This window comes from Haematobia irritans, chromosome 4, assembly GCF_050003625.1.
Source record: "Haematobia irritans isolate KBUSLIRL chromosome 4, ASM5000362v1, whole genome shotgun sequence".
In the NCBI taxonomy this organism is placed as follows: domain Eukaryota; kingdom Metazoa; phylum Arthropoda; class Insecta; order Diptera; family Muscidae; genus Haematobia; species Haematobia irritans.
Window position 1 is genome coordinate 31298508 of NC_134400.1, and position 20093 is coordinate 31318600.

General features: G+C 31.9%; 2 protein-coding genes across 2 annotated transcripts in view; both read right to left on the bottom strand.

Moving 5' to 3' along the window:
• LOC142233260 (uncharacterized) overlaps window positions 1-2910 on the bottom strand; it is an 8075-nt gene extending 5165 nt beyond the window's left edge. Inside the window, exon 1 of the mRNA XM_075304109.1 lies at window positions 2858-2910. Coding sequence (XP_075160224.1) covers window positions 2858-2910 — 53 coding nt within the window. The remainder of the gene's footprint in view (window positions 1-2857) is intronic.
• LOC142235345 (uncharacterized) overlaps window positions 1-20093 on the bottom strand; it is a 617569-nt gene that overhangs the window by 294878 nt on the left and 302598 nt on the right. Inside the window, 1 exon segment of the mRNA XM_075306601.1 lies at window positions 11088-11192. Coding sequence (XP_075162716.1) covers window positions 11088-11192 — 105 coding nt within the window.

Below are 20093 nucleotides of genomic sequence, written 5' to 3' on the forward strand. Positions count from 1 at the left end.
CCAAAATTTTATTTCTATGAAAACTTTTTCCAACATTTTATTTCTATAGAAAATGTTGTCAAAATATTATTTCTATAGAAAATTATGCCAAAATTTTATTTCTATGGAGAATATTGCACAAAATCTTATTTCTACGGAAATTTTTACCAAAATTTTATTTCTATAGAAAATTTTGTTACAATTTTATTTCTAGAGAATTTTTTACCAAAATTTTATTTCTATGGAAACTTTTACCAACATTTTATTTCTATAGAAAATTTTATTACAATTTTATTTCTACCGAAATTTTTTTCCAAAATTTTATTTTCTATGGAAACTTTTACCAACATTTTATTTCTATAGAATATGTTGTCAAAATATTATTTCTATAGAAAAGTATGCCAAAATTTTATTTCTATAGAAAATTATGCCAAAATTTTATTTCTACGGAAAATTTTGCCAAAATCTTATTTCTACAGAAATTTTTACCAACATTTTATTTGTATAGAAAATTTTGCTAAAATTTTATTTTGATGGAAAAGTTTTTCAAAATTTTATTGTTATAGAAAATTTTGTCAAAATATTATTTCTATATAACATTTTTTCAATATTTTATTTCTATAGACAATTTTTCAATATTTTATTTCTATAGAAAATTTTGTTACAATTTTATTTCCACAGAAATTTTTACCAAAATTTTATTTCTATGGATACTTTTTCCAACATTTTATTTCTAGAGAAAATGTTGTCAAACTATTATTCTATAGAAAATTATGCCAAAATTTTATTTCTATGGAGAATATTGTACAAAATATTATTACTACGGAAATTTTTACCAAAATTATATTTCTATAGAAAATTTTGTTACAATTTTATTTCTACAGAAATTTTTACCAAAATTTTATTTCTATGGAAACTTTTACCAACATTTTATTTCTATAGAAAATTTTATTACAATTTTATTTCTACAGAATTTTTTTCCAAAATTTTATTTCTATGGAAAATTTGCCAGGATTTTATTTCTATAGAAAATTTTGGCAAAATACAATTTCTATGGAAATTTTGCCAAATTTCATTTCTATAGAAAATGTTGTTAAAATTTTAATTTTAGAGAAAATTTTGCCAAATTTTATTTCTAAGACAATTTTGCCAACATTTTGTTTCTACAGAAAATTTTGCCAAAATATTATTTCCAGAGAAAATTTTGCCAAAATTTTATTTCTATAATAAATTTAATTTTTATGGAAATTTTGCCAAAATTTTATTTCCAAAGAAGATTATGTCATTATTTTGTTTCTATAGAAAATTTTGACAAAATTTTATTTCTATAGAAAATTTTGTCAAAATTTTATTTCTATAGAAAATTTTGACAAAATTTTATTTCTATAGAAAATTTTGTCAATTTTTTATTTTTATAGAAAATTTTGTCAAAATATTATTTCCAAAGAAAATATTGCCAAAATATTCTTTCCAGAGAAAATTTTGCCAAAATTTTATTTCTATAAAAAATTTTATTTTTATGGAAATTTTGCCAAAATTTTATTTTCAAAGAAGAGTATGTCAAAATTTTATTTCTATTGAAAATTATGACAAAATTTTATTTCTATAGAAAAGCTTGTCAAAATTTTATTTGGATACTAAAAAAATAATACCCCTCAAAGCGAATACCCCTTTGAAAATAAATTCTTATGGCCCTTGAGATGACGTTTATGGTGTAATAATTTTGTGTCTTTTTTTAAGCATATATTTCTATAGAAAATTTTGTCAAAATATTATTTCCAGAGAAAATTTAGCCAAAATTTTATTTCTATAATAAATTTAATTTTTATGGAAATTTTGCCAAAATTTTATTTCCAAAGAAGATTATGTCATTATTTTGTTTCTATAGAAAATTTTGACAAAATTTTATTTCTATAGAAAATTTTGTCAAAATTTTATTTCTATAGAAAATTTTGACAAAATTTTATTTCTATAGAAAATTTTGTCAAATTTTATTTCTATAGAAAATTTTGTCAAAATTTTATTTCTATAAAAAATTTTTATTTTTATGGAAATTTTGCCAAAAATTTTGTTTCCAAAGAAGAGTATGTCAACATTTTATTTCCAAAGAAGATTATGTCAAAATTTCATTTCTATAGAAATAAAATTTTGTCAAAATTTTATTTGGATACTAACAAAATAATACCCCTCAAAGGGAAAACCCCTTTGAAGATGAATTCTTATGGCCCTTGAGATGACGTTTACGGTGTAATAATTTTGCGTCTTTTTTAAGCATCTGTTTCTATAGAAAATGTTGTCAAAATATTATTTCCAGAGAACATTTTGCCAAAATTTTATTTCTATAAAAAATTTTATTTTTATGGAAATTTTTCCAAAATTTTATTTCCAAAGAAGAGTATGTCAAAATTTTATTTCTATAGATTTTTCTATTTTGACAAAATTTTATTTCTGTAGAAAATTTTGACAAATTTTAATTTCTATAGAAATTTTTGTCAAAATTTTATTTCTATAGAAAATTTTGTAAAAATTTTAGTTCTATAGAAAATTTTGTCAAAATATTATTTCCAGGGAAAATTTGGAAAATTTTGCCAAAATTTTATTTCTATAAAAAATTTTATTTTTATGGAAATTTTGCCAAAATTTTATTTCCAAAGAAAATTATGTCAATATTTTATTTCTATAGAAAATTTTGACAAAATTTTAATTCCCTTGAAAATTTTGTCAAAATTGTATTTCTATAGAAAATTTTGTCAAAATTTTATTTCTATAGAAAATTTTGTCAAAATTTTAGTTCTATAGAACATTTTTGAAGTACCTCTTAGTTGTAGAGGAATATTTTGGAAAATCTACCAAAACATAATGAATTTTACCAATCTACCAAACAATCTCAACCACTAATGGTGGTTTTGATCCGAAGACTTTGCTAGCCATTACGCGTTAGAAATAAAGAAATAAAAGAAGGATCCTTCTTCTTTTTAAGCCAATCTTGGTTGGCGGTGGTGCTGCCGGTGGTTGGTATAGAAATAATATTATTATGAAGTTGGTTGCAATACATATCAGCGACCCCGTACTATACTTTCCGTTCAAAATAAATTTCGTTAAAGTCATTTTTTATATGGTCGAAATTTGTCAATTTTAGTATTTTACAAAAATAACTTCGCTTCAATTTTCTTCCCTTTTGTTGGCACATCTAATTCGTATCTAATCGATTGAAATATTGTCCAAAGTCTTTTCATATTTAATATTAAGACATTTACTGCTATGAGTATTTTGCATGTAAAACTACAATTTCGCAATCAATTAAGTGGCTAGATAATCACTTCATTTATGATCTCGTGTTAGTCAACCATTAGCTAAATTAATGTGTTTGTGTCTTTATTGTCAGAGCTCAAGGATAACATAAAAGTGAAAATGCTGACACATACAAGTGCTGGCAATTGCATATATTTCACAATTGAAGAGATTATTTCATGATAATTAACCAAACTTTAATCAAACCATTACCATTAAGGTAAGTACCAATAATTTAAATTTCAAAGACAAATACGTGAGTTGTCTTTTATTTGCAGTGATTGGGAAATGGCAGATCTATAGTAAAGCTCGACATTTTTGATGCCATGCATACTAAGAACAATTTGGCATCTGTAGAAAAAAAAATTTTCACAAAATTTTCTATAGAAAGAAAATTTGGAAAAAATCTTCTATAGAAATAAAATTTTGACCAACTATTCCATAGAAATAAAATTTTGGCCACAATTCTTAGAAATAAAATTTTCTATATAAATACAATTTTGACAAAATTGTCTATAAAAATAGAATTCTGACAAAATTTTCTGTAGAACTAAAATGTTAACCTAATTTTCTACAGAAATAAAGTTTTGACTAAATTGTCTGTAGAAAAAATTTTGTGACCAAACTACCTATATAAATAATATTTTGACAAAATTTTCTATAAAAATTAAATTTTGAAAATATTTTCTATAGCAATAAAGTCTTGACAAAATTTTCTATAGAAATACAATTTTGAACAAATTTTCTATAGAAATAAAATTTGGCAAAATTTTCTATAGAAATAAAATTTTGACAAATTTTTCTATAGAAATAAAATTTTGGCAAAATTTTCTATAGAAATAAAATTTTGACAAAATTTTCTATAGAAATAAAATTTTGGCCAAATTTTCTGTGAAAATATAATTTTGACAAAGTATTTTATAGGAAAAAATATTGGAGAAAAAACTTCTATTGGAAAAAACTTTTGATAAAAATATAAATTTGACCACGTGTTTTAAAATTTTGACAAATTTTTCTATAGAAATAAAATTTTGACAAAATTTTCTATAGAAATAAAGTTTTGACAAAATTTTCTATAGAAATAAAGTTTTGACAAAACTGTTCAAAAAAAAAAAAAAGGTTGATCAAATTGTCTATAGATAAACATGTAAGGAAAGTCTAAAGTCGGGCAGGGCCGACAATATTATACCCTGCAACACTTTGTGAATCTACATTTTCGACACCATCTGAAATCCTTCCAATTTGGTGGGTTCTATATATAAAGGTTTACGTTCCCATATACATACATTTAAATCTGAACCGACAACATATTTAAGGCTTCTTAGTGAACAATATATTTAAGACCTCTTTGAAAATCTATTAACTTAAAATGTAAGTCGCTTAATGCCCTGGGGTGGAACACAATGTTAGTAAAACAATATGGGAAACGTTTAAATCTGAACCAAGTGTATTTATGCTTTATCGGACGATAGATATGTCACTGTCAACTTTTCGACTTGACAGTGACGTTTTTACAAGGAAAATGTGGGTATTTTGGCCAATTTTGCCGAAATCGGAGAAACATATATATTGGAGCTATATCTAAATCTGAACTGATTTCAACCAAATTTAGCACGTATAGTTACATTGCGAATTCTACTCTCTGTGCAAATTCGGAGTAAAAAATTTGGCTCTGTGATAATATGAGTGTAAATCACGCGAAAGCTATATATGGGAGATATATCTAAATCTGAATCGATTTCAATCAAATTTTGCACACTTGATTATAGTAGCAATTACACTCCTTATGCAAAATTTCAAGCAAATCAGGTTAAAAATCTGACTTCTGGGCATATATAAAACCATATCGGGCGAAAGATGTATATGGGAGCTATATCTAAATCTGAACCGATTTCAACCAAATTCGGCGCACTTTACGACAATATCGATTGCACTCCGTGTGCAAAATTTAAATCAAATCAGGCTGAAATTCTGGCTTCTGGGACCATATTAGTATATATCGGGCGAAAGATATATATGGGAGCTATATCCAAAACTGAACCGATTTCTTTCAAAATCAATAGGGTTCTATTCTGACCCAAAACACAAGCATGTGCCAAATTTGAAGTTGATTGGACTTAAATTGCGACCTAGCCTTTGATCACAAAAATGTGTTCACAGACAGACAAACGGACAGACGGACATGGTTAGATCGACTCAGGGACCGGCCCTGAGCAATATTGGCAAAGACAACATATGTCTATCTCGTCTCCTTCTGGGTGTTGCAAACATACGCACTAATTTATAATACCCTGTTCCACAGTGTGGCGCAGCGTATAAATATGACCAAATATTCTATAGGAAAACAGTTTTTACAAAATTTTCTCTAGATATAAAATTTTTGGCAAATTTTCTATAAAAAAAAGGTTTTGAGCAAATTTTGTACAAGAAAAAAAATTTTGAAAAAATTTTCTATAGAACTAAAATTTTGACATTTGAATTTTCTATGAAAATAAAATTTTAACCAAATTTTCTCCGAAATAAAATTTTGACAAAATTTTCTATAGAAATACAATTTTGGCCAAATTTTCGATAGCAATAAAATTTTGATAAAATCTTCAATAGGAATAAGATTTTGAAAAAAATTTACTATAGACAAAAAATTTGACAAAATTTTCTATAGGAAAAAATTTTGACAAAATTTTTCTAAAAAAAAATATTTTTGATTATTTATTTATACCCTCCATCATAGGATGGGGGTATATTAACTTTGTCATTCCGTTTGTAACACATCGAAATATTGCTCTAAGACCCCATAAAGTATATATATTCTGGGTCGTGGTGAAATTCTGAGTCGATCTAAGCATGTCCGTCCGTCCGTCCGTCCGTCCGTCCGTCCGTCCGTCCGTCCGTCCGTCTGTTGAAATCACGCTAACTTCCGAACGAAACAAGCTATCGACTTGAAACTTGGCACAAGTAGTTGTTATCGATGTAGGTCGGATGGTATTGAAAATGGGCCATATCGGTCCACTTTTACGTATAGCCCCCATATAAAGGGACCCTCAGATTTGGCTTGTGGAGCCTCTAAGAGAAGCATATTTCATTCGATCCGGCTGAAATTTGGTACATGGTGTTGGTATATGGTCTCTAACAACCATGCAAAAATTGGTCCATATCGGTCCTTAATTATATATAGCTCCCATATAAACCGATCCCCAGATCTGGCTTGTGGAGCCTCTAAGAGAAGCATATTTCATCCGATCCGGCTGAAATTTGGTACATGGTGTTGGTATATGGTCTCTAACAATCATGCAAAAATTGGTCCACATCGGTCCATAATTATATATAGCCCCCATATAAACCAATCTCCAGATTTGGGTTGCGAAGCCTCAAAGAGAAGCAAATTGCATCCGATCCGGCTGAAATTTGGTACATGGTATTGGTATATGGTCTCTAGCAACCGTGCGAAAATTGGTCCACATCGGTCCATAATTATATATAGCGCACATATAAACCGATCCCCAGATTTGGGTTGCGGAGCCTCTAAGAGAAGCAAATTTCATCCGATCCGGCTGAAATTTGGTACATGGTATTAGTATATAGTCTCTCAGAACCATTCAAAAATTGGTCCATATCAGTCCATAATTATATATAGCCCCCATATAAAACGATCCCCAGATTTGAACTCCGGAGCCTCTTAGAGGAGCAAAATTCATCCGATCCGGTTGAAATTTGGTACGTGGTGTTAGTATATGGTCTCTAACAACCATGGAAAAATTGGTCCATATCGGTCCATGATTATATATAGCCCCCATATAAACCGATTCCCAGATTTGGTTTCCGGATCCTCTAAGAGAAGCAATTTTCATCCGATCCGGCTGAAATTTGGTACATGGTATTAGTATATGGTCTCTAAGAACCATTCAAAAATTGGTCCATATCAGTCCATAATTATATATAGTCCCTATATAAACCGATCCCCAAATTTGAACTTGGTCGAGCAAAATTCATCCGATCCGGTTGAAATTTGCAACGTGGTGTTAATACATGGCCGCTAATAACCATGCCAAAATTGGTCCATATCGGTCTATAGTTATATATAGCCGATCCCCAATCACACAAAAATTGGTCCATATCGGGTCATAATCATGCTTGCCACTCGAGCAAAAATAATCTAGCAAAATTTTATTTCTATAGAAAATTTTGTCGAAATTTTATTCCTTATTCTGATTATTAATTTTGTTCGGGTTGAGGTCATAAAAACAATCGATTATTGATTTGTTTTAATATTTATTTCCAATATTTCGGTTAGTGCCACTAACCATCTTCTGAGGTTTTGTATCTACATAAAATACAAAAATTAAATTACTTTTAATGTTCACAAATTACAATATTATTTTAGATATAATATACTAAAAATAACTAACGTGAGTTCGTGTGATGCTGTTCGTTCTGCAAGTCACCGTACACTAAGCTTCTTTTGTGTCGATGCTTGTTTCTGATGTGTCGATACATTCTCGCGCATTCTTCCGTGTCTTTTTTGAAATTCATTCTCTTCCTATAGAAAATTTTGTTAAATTTTATTTCTATAGAAAATTTTGGCAAAATTTTATTTCTGTAGAAAATGTTGTAAAAATTTTAATTCTATAGAGAATGTTGTCAAAATTTTAAATCTTTTGAAAATTTTGTAAAAATTTTATTTCTATAGAAAATTTTGTTAAAATCGTATTTCTATAGAAAATGTTGTCCAAATTTTACTTCTATAGAAAATGTTGTCAAAATTTTATTTCTATAGAAAATTTTGTCAAACTTAATTATATACGCATTTAATCGGCCATTTTAAGTTAAATATATACCACGTATGGACTACGTGGTATATATTACGGTATTAGGAAATTTAAAGATACCTTGTCATCGGCAAAAGTTACCGCAACCCAAGTAATTCGATTGTGGATAACAGTCTTCAGTAGAAGTTTCTATGCAATCCATGGTGGAGGGTACATAAGCTTCGGCCTGGCCGAACTTACGGCCGTATATACTTGTTATTTAATTTATCATAATTACAAATTACAATAAACCTATTTATACAGGCACTAGCAACTAGAGGCTATCGGCCTAAATTCTAGGAATTTTTATACCCTCCATCATAGGATGGGGGTATATTAACTTTGTCATTCCGTTTGTAACACATCGAAATATTGCTCTAAGACCCCATAAAGTATATATATTCTGGGTCGTGGTGAAATTCTGAGTCGATCTAAGCATGTCGGTCCGTCCGTCCGTCTGTTGAAATCACGCTAACTTCCGAACGAAACAAGCTATCGACTTGAAACTTGGCACAAGTAGTTGTTATCGATGTAGGTCGGATGGTATTGAAAATGGGCCATATCGGTCCACTTTTACGTATAGCCCCCATATAAAGGGACCCTCAGATTTGGCTTGTGGAGCCTCTAACAGAAGCATATTTCATCCGATCCGGCTGAAATTTGGTATGTGGTGTTTGTATATGGTCTCTAACAACCATGCAAAAATTGGTCCACATCGGTCCATAATTATATATAGCCCCCATATAAACCGATCCCCAGATTTGGCTTGCGGAGCCTAACAGAGAAGCAAATTTCGTCCGATCCGCCTGTAATTTGGTACATGGTGTTGGTATATGGTCTCTAACAACCATGCAAAAATTGGTCCACATCGGTCAATAAGTATATATAGCTCCCCATATAAACCGATCCCCAGATTTGGCTTGCGGAGCCTCAAAGAGAAGAAAATTTCATCCGATCCGGCTGAAATTTGGTACATGATGTTGGTATATGGTCTCTACCAACCATGCAAAAATTGGTCCATATCGGTCCTTAATTATATATAGCCCCCATATAAACCGATCCCCATATTTGGCTTTGGTACATGGTATTGGTATATGGTATCTAACAACCGTGCAAAAATTGGTCCACATCGGTCCATAATTATATATAGCGCCCATATAAACCGATACCCAGATTTGGCTTGCGGTGCCTCAAAGAGAAACAAATTTCATCCGATCCGCCTGAAATTTGGTACATGATGTTGGTATACGGTCTCTAACAACCATGCAAAAATTGGTCCACATCGGTTCATAATTATATATAGACCCCATATAAACCGATCCCCAGATTTGGCTTGCGAAGTCTCCAAGAGAAGCAAATTTCATCCAATCTGGTTGTAATTTGGAACATGGTGTTAGTATATGATCTTTAACCACCGTGCCACAATTGGTCCATATCGGTCCATAATTATATATAGCCCCCATATAAAACGTTCTCCAGATTTGACCTCCGGAGCATCTTGGAGGAGCAAAATTCATCCGATCCGGTTAAAATTAGGAACGTGGTGTTAGTATATGGTCGCTAACAACCATACCAAAATTGGTCCAATCACACAAAAATTGATCCATATCGGTTCATAATCATGGTTGCCACTCGAGCCAAAACTAATCTACCAAGATTTTATTTCTATAGAAAATTTTGTCAAAAGTTTATTTCTATAGAAAATTTTGTTAAAATTTTATTTCTGTAGAAATTTTTGTCAAAATTTTCTTTCTATAGAAAATTTTGTCAAAATTTTTATTTCTATAGAAAATTTTGTGAAAATTTTATTTCTATAGAAAATTTTGTTAAAATTTTATTTCTGTAGAAAATTTTGTCAAAATTTTATGTCTACTTTGTCAAACTGAATTATATACGTATTGGATCGATCGTTTTTGATTTAATATATACCACGTATGGACTTACATAAAATTTTGAGGATGGTGTTAGGAGGTTTTAAGATACCTTGCCATCGGCAAGCGTTACCGCAACTTAAGTAATTCGATTGTGGATGGCAGTGTTCAGAAGAAGTTTCTACGTAATCCATGATGGAGGGTACATAAGCTTCGGCCTGGCCGAACTTTCGGCCGTATATACTTGTTTTTTTTTTTACCAAATTATTTATAGAAATAATATTTTGATAAAATTTTCGACAGAAATGAAATTTGACAAAATTTTGTTATAGAAAAAAAATTATATTTCTATAGATAGAAATATAATTTTGGCTAAATTTTCCTAGAAATAAAAGTTTCGCAAAATTTTCGATAGAAATAAAATTTTGATAAAATTTACTATAGAAATAAAATTTTGACCAAATCTTTTATAGAAATAAAATGTTGACACATATGGTTTAATTACAAATTACAATAAACTTACTTATACGGACACTAGCAACTAGAGGCTATCTATATCTTATTATTATATTATCTATTATATTATCTATAGAAATAAAATTTTGACAAAATTTTCGATAGAAATGAAATTTGACAAAATTTTTGTATAGAAAAAAAATTATATTTCTATAGATAGAAATATAATTTTGGCTAAATTTTCTTAGAAATAAAAGTTTCGCAAAATTTTCGATAGAGATAATATTTTGATAAAATTTACTATAGAAATAACATTTTAACCAAATCTTTTATAGAAATATAATCTTGGCTAAATTTTCTTAGAAATAATAGTTTCGCAAAATTTTCGATATAAATAAAATTTTTATAAAATTTACTATTGAAATAAAATTTTGAGCAAATCTTTTATAGAAATAAAATGTTGACACATATGATTTAAAAATTCTGTATATTGAATTGGTAACACTTCATTGGCAACTATTAGCTACCTTGTATATGAGTCATATAGTTTCTTTTGTTGGAATATATCTCCTTTTTGTTGTTTTCCCTTGAGTTCTTATGTCTCTTCAAATATTACGACCATGTAATTTCTACATAATTTAATATAGCATACTGTATAATGCTGTTGTTGCTGTTGGACACTTACCTTAACCGAAGCTGTCACTGTTGATGTTTCACTGAAATATAACTGTGGTCCTGTGGCCTTCCCACACCATGAGCCACCAGTGAAGGGTCGTCCCAATTCACTTAGCTGTAAATTAAAATAAAAAACAATATTGTTGATGTAAATAAATAACAATAAAAACAACAATGCTTTTACATTTTATACATAAATATGTTACTCTACATAAACATGTACATACATGTAGGGAGAACAAGTAGGAATTAGAGAAGTCATACAAACAAATGCCAATGTTAACAACAAAATCCACAATATAATGAGAGGCGCAGGTTTTTCTCTTAAAACTCACACCATTTGTTTTTCAAATTAACACATTATTTTCTCTTTGTATACATGTTGGTGTAGTTTGTTTTGTTGTTGTTTTTTTTTCGTTCGCAAAAAAAGGTAAACTGTCCTTATTTATGTTGTAAGAATTCTAAAATGTGAATTGATGTACACAAGTGTGTTTTGGGAGTTGTTGTTTTATGTCCTCTTTATATCTTATTTATGACGAGTTGAATTTTACTCAACTCTGCCCATAGATTCACATACTCCCTCACTCATTCCCTCTACATGGGAGTGTGAGTAGGAAAATTACTCTCCTACATACTCTTGAATATTTAATGATGTAAAGGTGTTCTTTAATTTATCCCAAATGCTATAAAATACTAAAACATCTCTTTTCTTTTATACGATTCCAGAGAGTAAGAGAACAGAAGCCCATGGCAAAAAGAAACAACTTTATTTAGGCTACTATTTATTGAGCATATGTGAACATAATTACCAAGTAGAAAGCATATGCATGTGAGATTTTATGTTTGAATATGTATGTATGTAAGTTGTCGATATGTTTGGGTATGCTTTTTTCCATGGGTGTATGTAGGTAGGTGGGTAGGTAACATACACGATAATAACATTACAAACAGTTGTTACCCACTTCTGAGCATCACTTCAAAGCAGATTTTCCTATAAAAAAATGTACTATAATGTTAATAGCGTATTAAAGGATTTTTCTGGTTCTTCGGCAGTCGTAATTAGAAAAGTTGAGGTTAATATGAGTTAAGGGAAATTATTAATGAACTTTAGAAATTTCCATCGTATTACAAGGTTAAATGAGGCATATGATTAACAAAAGAAAAACAAGTTCCAAATTTTTATAGGAGTTAAATGAAAATTCTTCAAAAAATTATTAGAGTGTTATTTTCAATGTAACTATTAAAAAAAAATAAATAAATAAAAATAAAATAAACTTAACAAGTATATACGGCCGTAAGTTCGGCCCGGCCGAAGCTTATGTACCCTCCACCATGGATTGCGTAGAAACTTCTACTGAAGCCGATGGCAAGGTATCTTAAAACTTCCTAACACCGTAATATATACCACATAGTCCATACGTGGTATATATTAAACTAAAAATGGCTGATTAAATACGACAAAATAAAATTTTGACAACATTTTCTATAGAAGTAAAATTTTGACAAAATTTTCCATAGAAATAAAATTCGGAAAAAATTTTCAATAGAAATAAAATTTTGACAAAATTTTCAATAGAAATAAAATTTTGACAAAATTTTCTATAGAAATAAAATTTTGACAAAATTTTCTATAGAAATAAAATTTTGACAAAATTTTCTATAGAAATAACATTTTGACAATGTTTTCTATAAAAATAAAATTTTGGTAGATTATTTTTGGCTCGAGTGGCAAACATGATTATGAACCGATATGGACCAATTTTTGTGTGATTGGGGATCGGCTATATATAACTATAGACCGAAATGGACCAATTTTGGCATGGTTATTAGCGGCCTTATACTAACACCACGTTGCAAATTTCAACCGGATCGGATGAATTTTGCTCCTCCAAGAGGCTCCGGAGGACATATCTGGGGATCGATTTATATGGCGGCTATATATAATTATGAACCGATATGGACCAATTCTTGCATGGTTGTTAGAGACCATATACTAACACCACGTACCAAATTTCAACCGGATCGGACCAATACTCAACATTTTCGACACACCTCTTAATGTTCCTCAAATACCTCTAGAATACCAATTTCAGACAAATTTGGTAAAAAGTACGAAATCTAAAATCGGGCGATCAGTCTATAAGGGGGCTATACCAAAACATGGACCGATACGATCGACACACCTCTTTATGGCCCAAAAATACCTCTAGATTTCCAATTTCAGGCAAATTGGATAAAAACTACGGTTTCTATAAGCCCAAGAAGTAAAATCGGGAGGTCGGTTTATATGGGGGCTATACCAAAACATGGACCGACACTCACCATTTTTGGCACACCTCTTCAAGGTCCCAAAATATCTCTATATTTTCAATTTCGCGCAAATTGGATGAAAACTACGGTTTCTATAAGCGAAAGACCCCAAATCGGGAGGTCGGTTTATATGGGGGCTATACCAAAACATGGACCGACATTCACCATTTTTGGCACACCTCTTCAAGGTCCCAAAATATCTCTAGATTTTCAATTTCGCGCAAATTGGATGAAAACTACGGTTTCTATAAGCGAAAGACCCCAAATCGGGAGGTCGGTTTATATGGGGGCTATACCAAAACATGGCCCGATATGGCCCATCTTCGAACTTGACCTGCGCGCAGACAAAAGACGATTCTGTGCCAAATTTCAGGACGATAGCTCCATTATTGAATGCTGTAGCGTGATTACAACAGACAGCCAGACAGACAGATAGACAGACAGACGGACAGACGGACATGCTTATATCGTCTTAGAATTTCTCCCTGATCAAGAATATATATACTTTATATAGTCGGAAATCGATATTTCGATGCGTTACAAACGGAATGACAAACTTATTATAACCCGTCACCATTCTATGGTGGTGGGTATAAAAAAAAACAAGTATATACGGCCGTAAGTTCGGCCAGGCCGAAGCTTATGTACCCTCCACTATGGATTGCGTAGAAACTTCTACTGAAGACTGTCATCCACAATCGAATTACTTGGGTTGCGGTAGCACATGCCGATGGCAAGGTATCTTAAAACTTCCTAACACCGTAATATATACCACATAATCCATACGTGGTATATATTAAACTAAACAAGTATATACAGCACTAAGTTCGGCCGGGCCGAATCTTAAATACCCACCACCATGAACCAAATATTAGGGTTTCCTTTGTAATTTCAGGAGGGCTTGAGGACACTTCCCCAAGATAAATTTAAAGATTTCACCTATGAGGACTATATCGGATCCTGGATTTATAAGAACCATTTTTGTTTGAGTTTTAGAGGAATCATTAACATCTCTTGTAAGTGTGCAAGAAAATTATAAAATAACGTCTTGATTTGAAATTTTAAATCTGTAGAAGTAAAATCTGGAAATTTTACATTGAGTTTCAAGCAATTTTCATGATCAGTGCGCCTTCTACACCCTCAAGAAGTGAAGTCGGTCTATACGGAGGCATTACCAAATGGACAGATAAAAACTTAATCCGATACACGTTTTTGTGAGCCTAAAATACCAGAATATTTACAATTTCAGGCAAATCAGATAAAAACTACGGTTTCTAGAAACCCAAGGAGTTAAATCGGGAGATCGTTCTTATGGGGGCTATACTAAAATATGGACCGATACTCACTTTTTCGGCACACCTCTTTATGACCCGAAAATACCTCTAGATTTCCAATTTCAGGCAAATAGGATAAAAACTTCGGATTCTAGAAGCCCAAGAAGTAAAATCGGGAAATCGGTCTATACCAAAATATGGACCGATACTCACCATTTTCGGCACACCTCTTTATGGTCAAAAAATACCTCTAGATTTCAAGTTTCAGGCAAATTGGATAAAAACTACGGTTTCTATAAACCCAAGAAGTAAAATCGGGAGGTCATTTTATATGGGGACCATACCAAAACATGGACCGATACACACAATTTTTGGCACACGTATTTGCGGTCCTACAATACCTCTAGATTTCCAATTTCAGGTAAATTGAATAAAAACTGCGTTTTCTATAAGCCCAAGAAGTACAATCGGGAGATCGGTCTATATGGGGGCTATACCAAAATATGGACCGATACTCACAATTTTTGGCACACCTCTTTATGGTCATAAAATACCTCTAGATTTCAAATTTCAGGCAAATTGGATAAAAACTACGATTTCTATAAGCCCAAGACCCAAAATCGGGAAGTCGTTTTATATGGGGACATACCAAAACATGGACCGATACTCACAATTTTTGGCACACGTATTTGTGGTCCTACAATACCTCTAGATTTCCAATTTCAAGTAAATTGAATAAAAACTGCGGTTTCTATAAGCCCAAGAAGTAAAATCGGGAGATCGGTCTATATGGGGGCTATACCAAAACATGGACCGATACTCACCATTTTTGGCACACCTCTTTATAGTCATAAAATACCTCTAGATTTCAAATTTCAGGCAAATTGGATAAAAACTACGATTTCTATAAGCCCAAGACCCCAAATCGGGAGGTAGGTTTATATGGGGACTATATCAAAACCTGGACCGATATAGCTCATCTTCGAACTTGACCTGCCTGCAGACAAAAGACGAGTGTGTGCAAAATTTCAGCACGATTGCTTCATTATTGAAGACTGTAGCGTGATTACAACAGACAGACAGACAGACAGACAGACAGACAGACAGACAGACAGACAGACAGACGGACAGACGGACATCGTTATATGGTCTTAGAATTTTTCCCTGATCAAGAATATATATACTTTATATAGTCGGAAATCGATATTTCGATGCGTTACAAACGGAATGACAAACTTATTATACCCCCGTCACCATTCTATGGTGGTGGGTATAAAAAGGCAGATTAAATAAGTATATAATTAAGTTTAAAGTTTCTATAGAAATAAAATTTTGACAACATTTTCTATAGAAGTAAAATTTGGAAAAAAATTTCTATAGAAATAAAATTTAGAAAACATTTTCTATAGAAATAAAATTTTGACAAAATTTTCTATAGAAATAAAATTTTGACAAAATTTTCTATAGAAATAAAATTTTGACAAAATTTTCTATAGAAATAAAATGTTGACAAAATCTTTTATAGAAATAAAATTTTGACAGAATTTTCTATAGAAATAAAATTTTGACAGAATCTTCTATAGAAATACAATTTTGGTAGATTATTTTTGGCTCGAGTGTCAACCATGATTATGAACCGAATAAAATTTTAACACAATTTTCTATAGAAATAAAATTTTGACAAAATTTTCTATAGAAATAAAATTTTGACAAAATTTTCTATAGAAATAAAATTTTGACAAAATCTTTTATAGAAATAAAATTTTGACAGAATTTTCTATAGAAATAAAATTTTGGTAGATTATTTTTGGCTCGAGTGGCAACCATGATTATGAACCGAATAAAATTTTAACACAATTTTCTATAGAAATAAAATTTGGAAAAAATTTTCAATAGAAATAAAATTTTGACAAAATTTTCAATAGAAATAATATTTTGACAAAATTTTCTATAGAAATAAAATTTTGACAAAATTTTCTATAGAAATAACATTTTGACAATGTTTTCTATAAAAATAAAATTTTGGTAGATTATTTTTGGCTCGAGTGGCAAACATGATTATGAACCGATATGGACCAATTTTTGTGTGATTGGGGATCGGCTATATATAACTATAGACCGAAATGGACCAATTTTGGCATGGTTATTAGCGGCCTTATACTAACACCACGTTGCAAATTTCAACCGGATCGGATGAATTTTGCTCCTCCAAGAGGCTCCGGAGGACATATCTGGGGATCGATTTATATGGCGGCTATATATAATTATGGACCGATATGGACCAATTCTTGCATGGTTGTTAGAGACCATATACTAACACCACGTACCAAATTTCAACCGGATCGGACCAATACTCAACATTTTCGACACACCTCTTAATGTTCCTCAAATACCTCTAGAATACCAATTTCAGACAAATTTGGTAAAAAGTACGAAATCTAAAATCGGTCGATCAGTCTATAAGGGGGCTATACCAAAACATGGACCGATACGATCGACACACCTCTTTATGGTCCTAAAATACATCTAGATATCTAATTTCTGGCAAATTGGATAAAAACTACGGATTCTATAAGTCCAAGAAGTAAATTTGGGAGATCGGTCTATATGGGGGCTACAACGAAACTTGGACCGATACACCCAATTTTCTGCACACCTATTTGTGGTCCTAAAATACATCTCGATTTCCAATTTTCAGCAAATCGAATAAAAACTACGGTTTCTAGAAGCTCAAGACCACAAATCGGCGGATTGGTTTATATGGGAGATATATCAAAACTTGGACCGATACTCCCCATTTTCGACACACCTATTTATTTTAAAATACTTCTAGATTTTCAATTTCAAGCAAATCGGATAACTTCTAGACGCCCAAGAAGAAATATCGGGAGATCGGTCTATATGGGGTTTATACGAAACCATGGACCGATAGGCACAATTTTCGGCAGACTCTTTGATGATACTAAAACACTTCTACGTTTTAAAAGCCCAAGACCCCAAATCGGGTGGTTTATATGGGGACTATATCAAAACTTGGACCGATATAGCCCATCTTCGAACTTGACCTGCCTGCAAACAAAACACGAATCTGTGCCAAATTTCAGGACGATAGCTGCATTATTGAAGGCTGTAGCGTGATCGGATGAATTTTGCTCCTCCAAAAGGCTCCGGAGGTCAAATGTGGAGAACGGTTTATATGGGGGCTATATATATAGTTATGGACCGATATGGACCAATTCTGGCACGGTTGTTAGAGACTATATACTAACACCATGTTCCAAATTTCAACCGGATCGGATGAAACTTGCTTCTCTTTGAGGCTCCGCAAGCCAAATCTAGGGATCGGTTTATATGGGGGCGATATATAATTATGGACCGATGTGGAGCAATTTTTGCATGTTTGTTAGAGACCATATACCAACTCCATTTACCAAATTTCAGCCGGATCGAATGAAATATGCTTCTCTTAGAGGCTCCGCAAGCCAAATCTGGGGATAGGTTTATATGGGGGCTATATATAATTATAGACCGATGTGGACCAATTTTTGCATGGTTGTTAGAGACCATGTACCAACTCCATGTACCAAATTTCAGCAACATCGGATGAAACTTGCTTTTCTTTGAGGCTCCGCAAGCCAAATCTGGGGATCGGTTTATATGGGGGCTATATATAATTATGGCCCGATGTGGACCAATTTTTGCATGGTTGTTAGAGACCATGTACCAACTCCATGTACCAAATTTCAGCCGGATCGGATGAAATATGATTCTCTTAGAGGCTCAGCAAGCCAAATCTGAGGGTCCGTTTATATGGGGGCTATACGTAAAAGTGGACCGATATGGCCATTTTCAATACCGTCCGACCTACATCAATAACAACTACTGGTGCCAAGTTTCAAGTCCATAGCTTGTTTCGTTCAGAAGTTAGCGCGATTTCAACGGACGGACGGACGGACGGACGGACATGCTTAGATCGACTCAGAATTTCACCATGACCCAGAATATATATACTATATGAGCAATATTTCGATGTGTTACAAACGGAGTGACAAAGTTAAAATACCCCCATCCTATGATGGAGGGTATAATAATTCTATGAATTAATTACGTTATTGAATCAGAAAAAAATGTTTCCTTTATTTTCCGTCCATGTCCTCCTGTGAATAGATGTGTGTCTGTATGTGTTTGCGTACATAGCAACCCAGCGGCGGAATCGAGAAGGACCTTACAAATTCAGGCATGTTAAATGCCTTAAATTGGAAGGAGTTGTGTTTATAAGACTGCCTGCAACATGCCTGTAATAAGAAGGAGCGAAGGTGTGGTTTTATTTTCAGTAATTATGTAGGAATTCTTATATACACCCCTGTAGAACTCCTTCTGTTTAGAGGGCTGGTGAACGCCCTTTTATGTAAGCTACAAAGAAGGCCTTGCCCTCCAATCTCACGCTATGTTAAATGGAAAGGAAGGTGTAATGTCCTAAGCAGGCCTCTGTAATGCCTAGACAGGCCTGGAAAAAGGCCTTCCAACCACATGAACTACGCCGCTGGGGTTTGTCTATTTTTTTCTGCCATTTCCCTACGTTATAAAGTCAATAATTTGTAGCTAACTGACAAACAAAAACAAAACGAAAACAAAAACCATAGACTCAAATGTTAAAAACATTATTTTTATTGTTGCCATTGTGCAAAATACGTTTCAATTTATATCTCTCCAAAACCCCCGTGATAGTCCTTCATCCTAATTTCTCTTCATGCTTAAAAATCATTGTTTGCCATTGAGGCACAAACACACACTAGCATTGCAATACGTATCAGCACTTGTGCTATGCAAATGTTTTAGCGCTTGAACTATATTGGATATTTGCAATAGGATCCAAGATAGAGGCGTATGACAAATTTGGAAAACTTAATATTTTTCGATTTTTTTTATGATACTTGTAGGTTTAGCCCCGATATAAACTGATATTCAGATTTGACTTCTTCAGCCTCATGGAGTAGCATCTATCATTCGATTTCATAGAATATCGAGCAATATCACTGACCTTAATATACCACCCTCGTCAACATTAAACTATGGCACTTGGTTTATTGTGTGTTCAGTTTGAACAAAAATTAATACAAAATTTTGTTTTTTTCTCGCTCTCTCTCTCTCTTGTCAATTTAGTTAAATAATAACAATAGATGTGAATACACAAACTACTAGTGCCAAGTATGTAAAAACAGCAAACACCATTGGGGCAAACATTGAATAATATCGATAGCTGAACCAAATAAAGGATCTACATGTCCCTTTAATGCAAGTGCATATGCAAATATAGCATTTTCTGTATACTTCAATTTAAATGTTACACAAAAAAAATAGTAGGGTTTTTTATTCGAATTCGAAGGTGAGAAATTGGAAAATTTTTACAATAAAATAAATTACAAATAGAA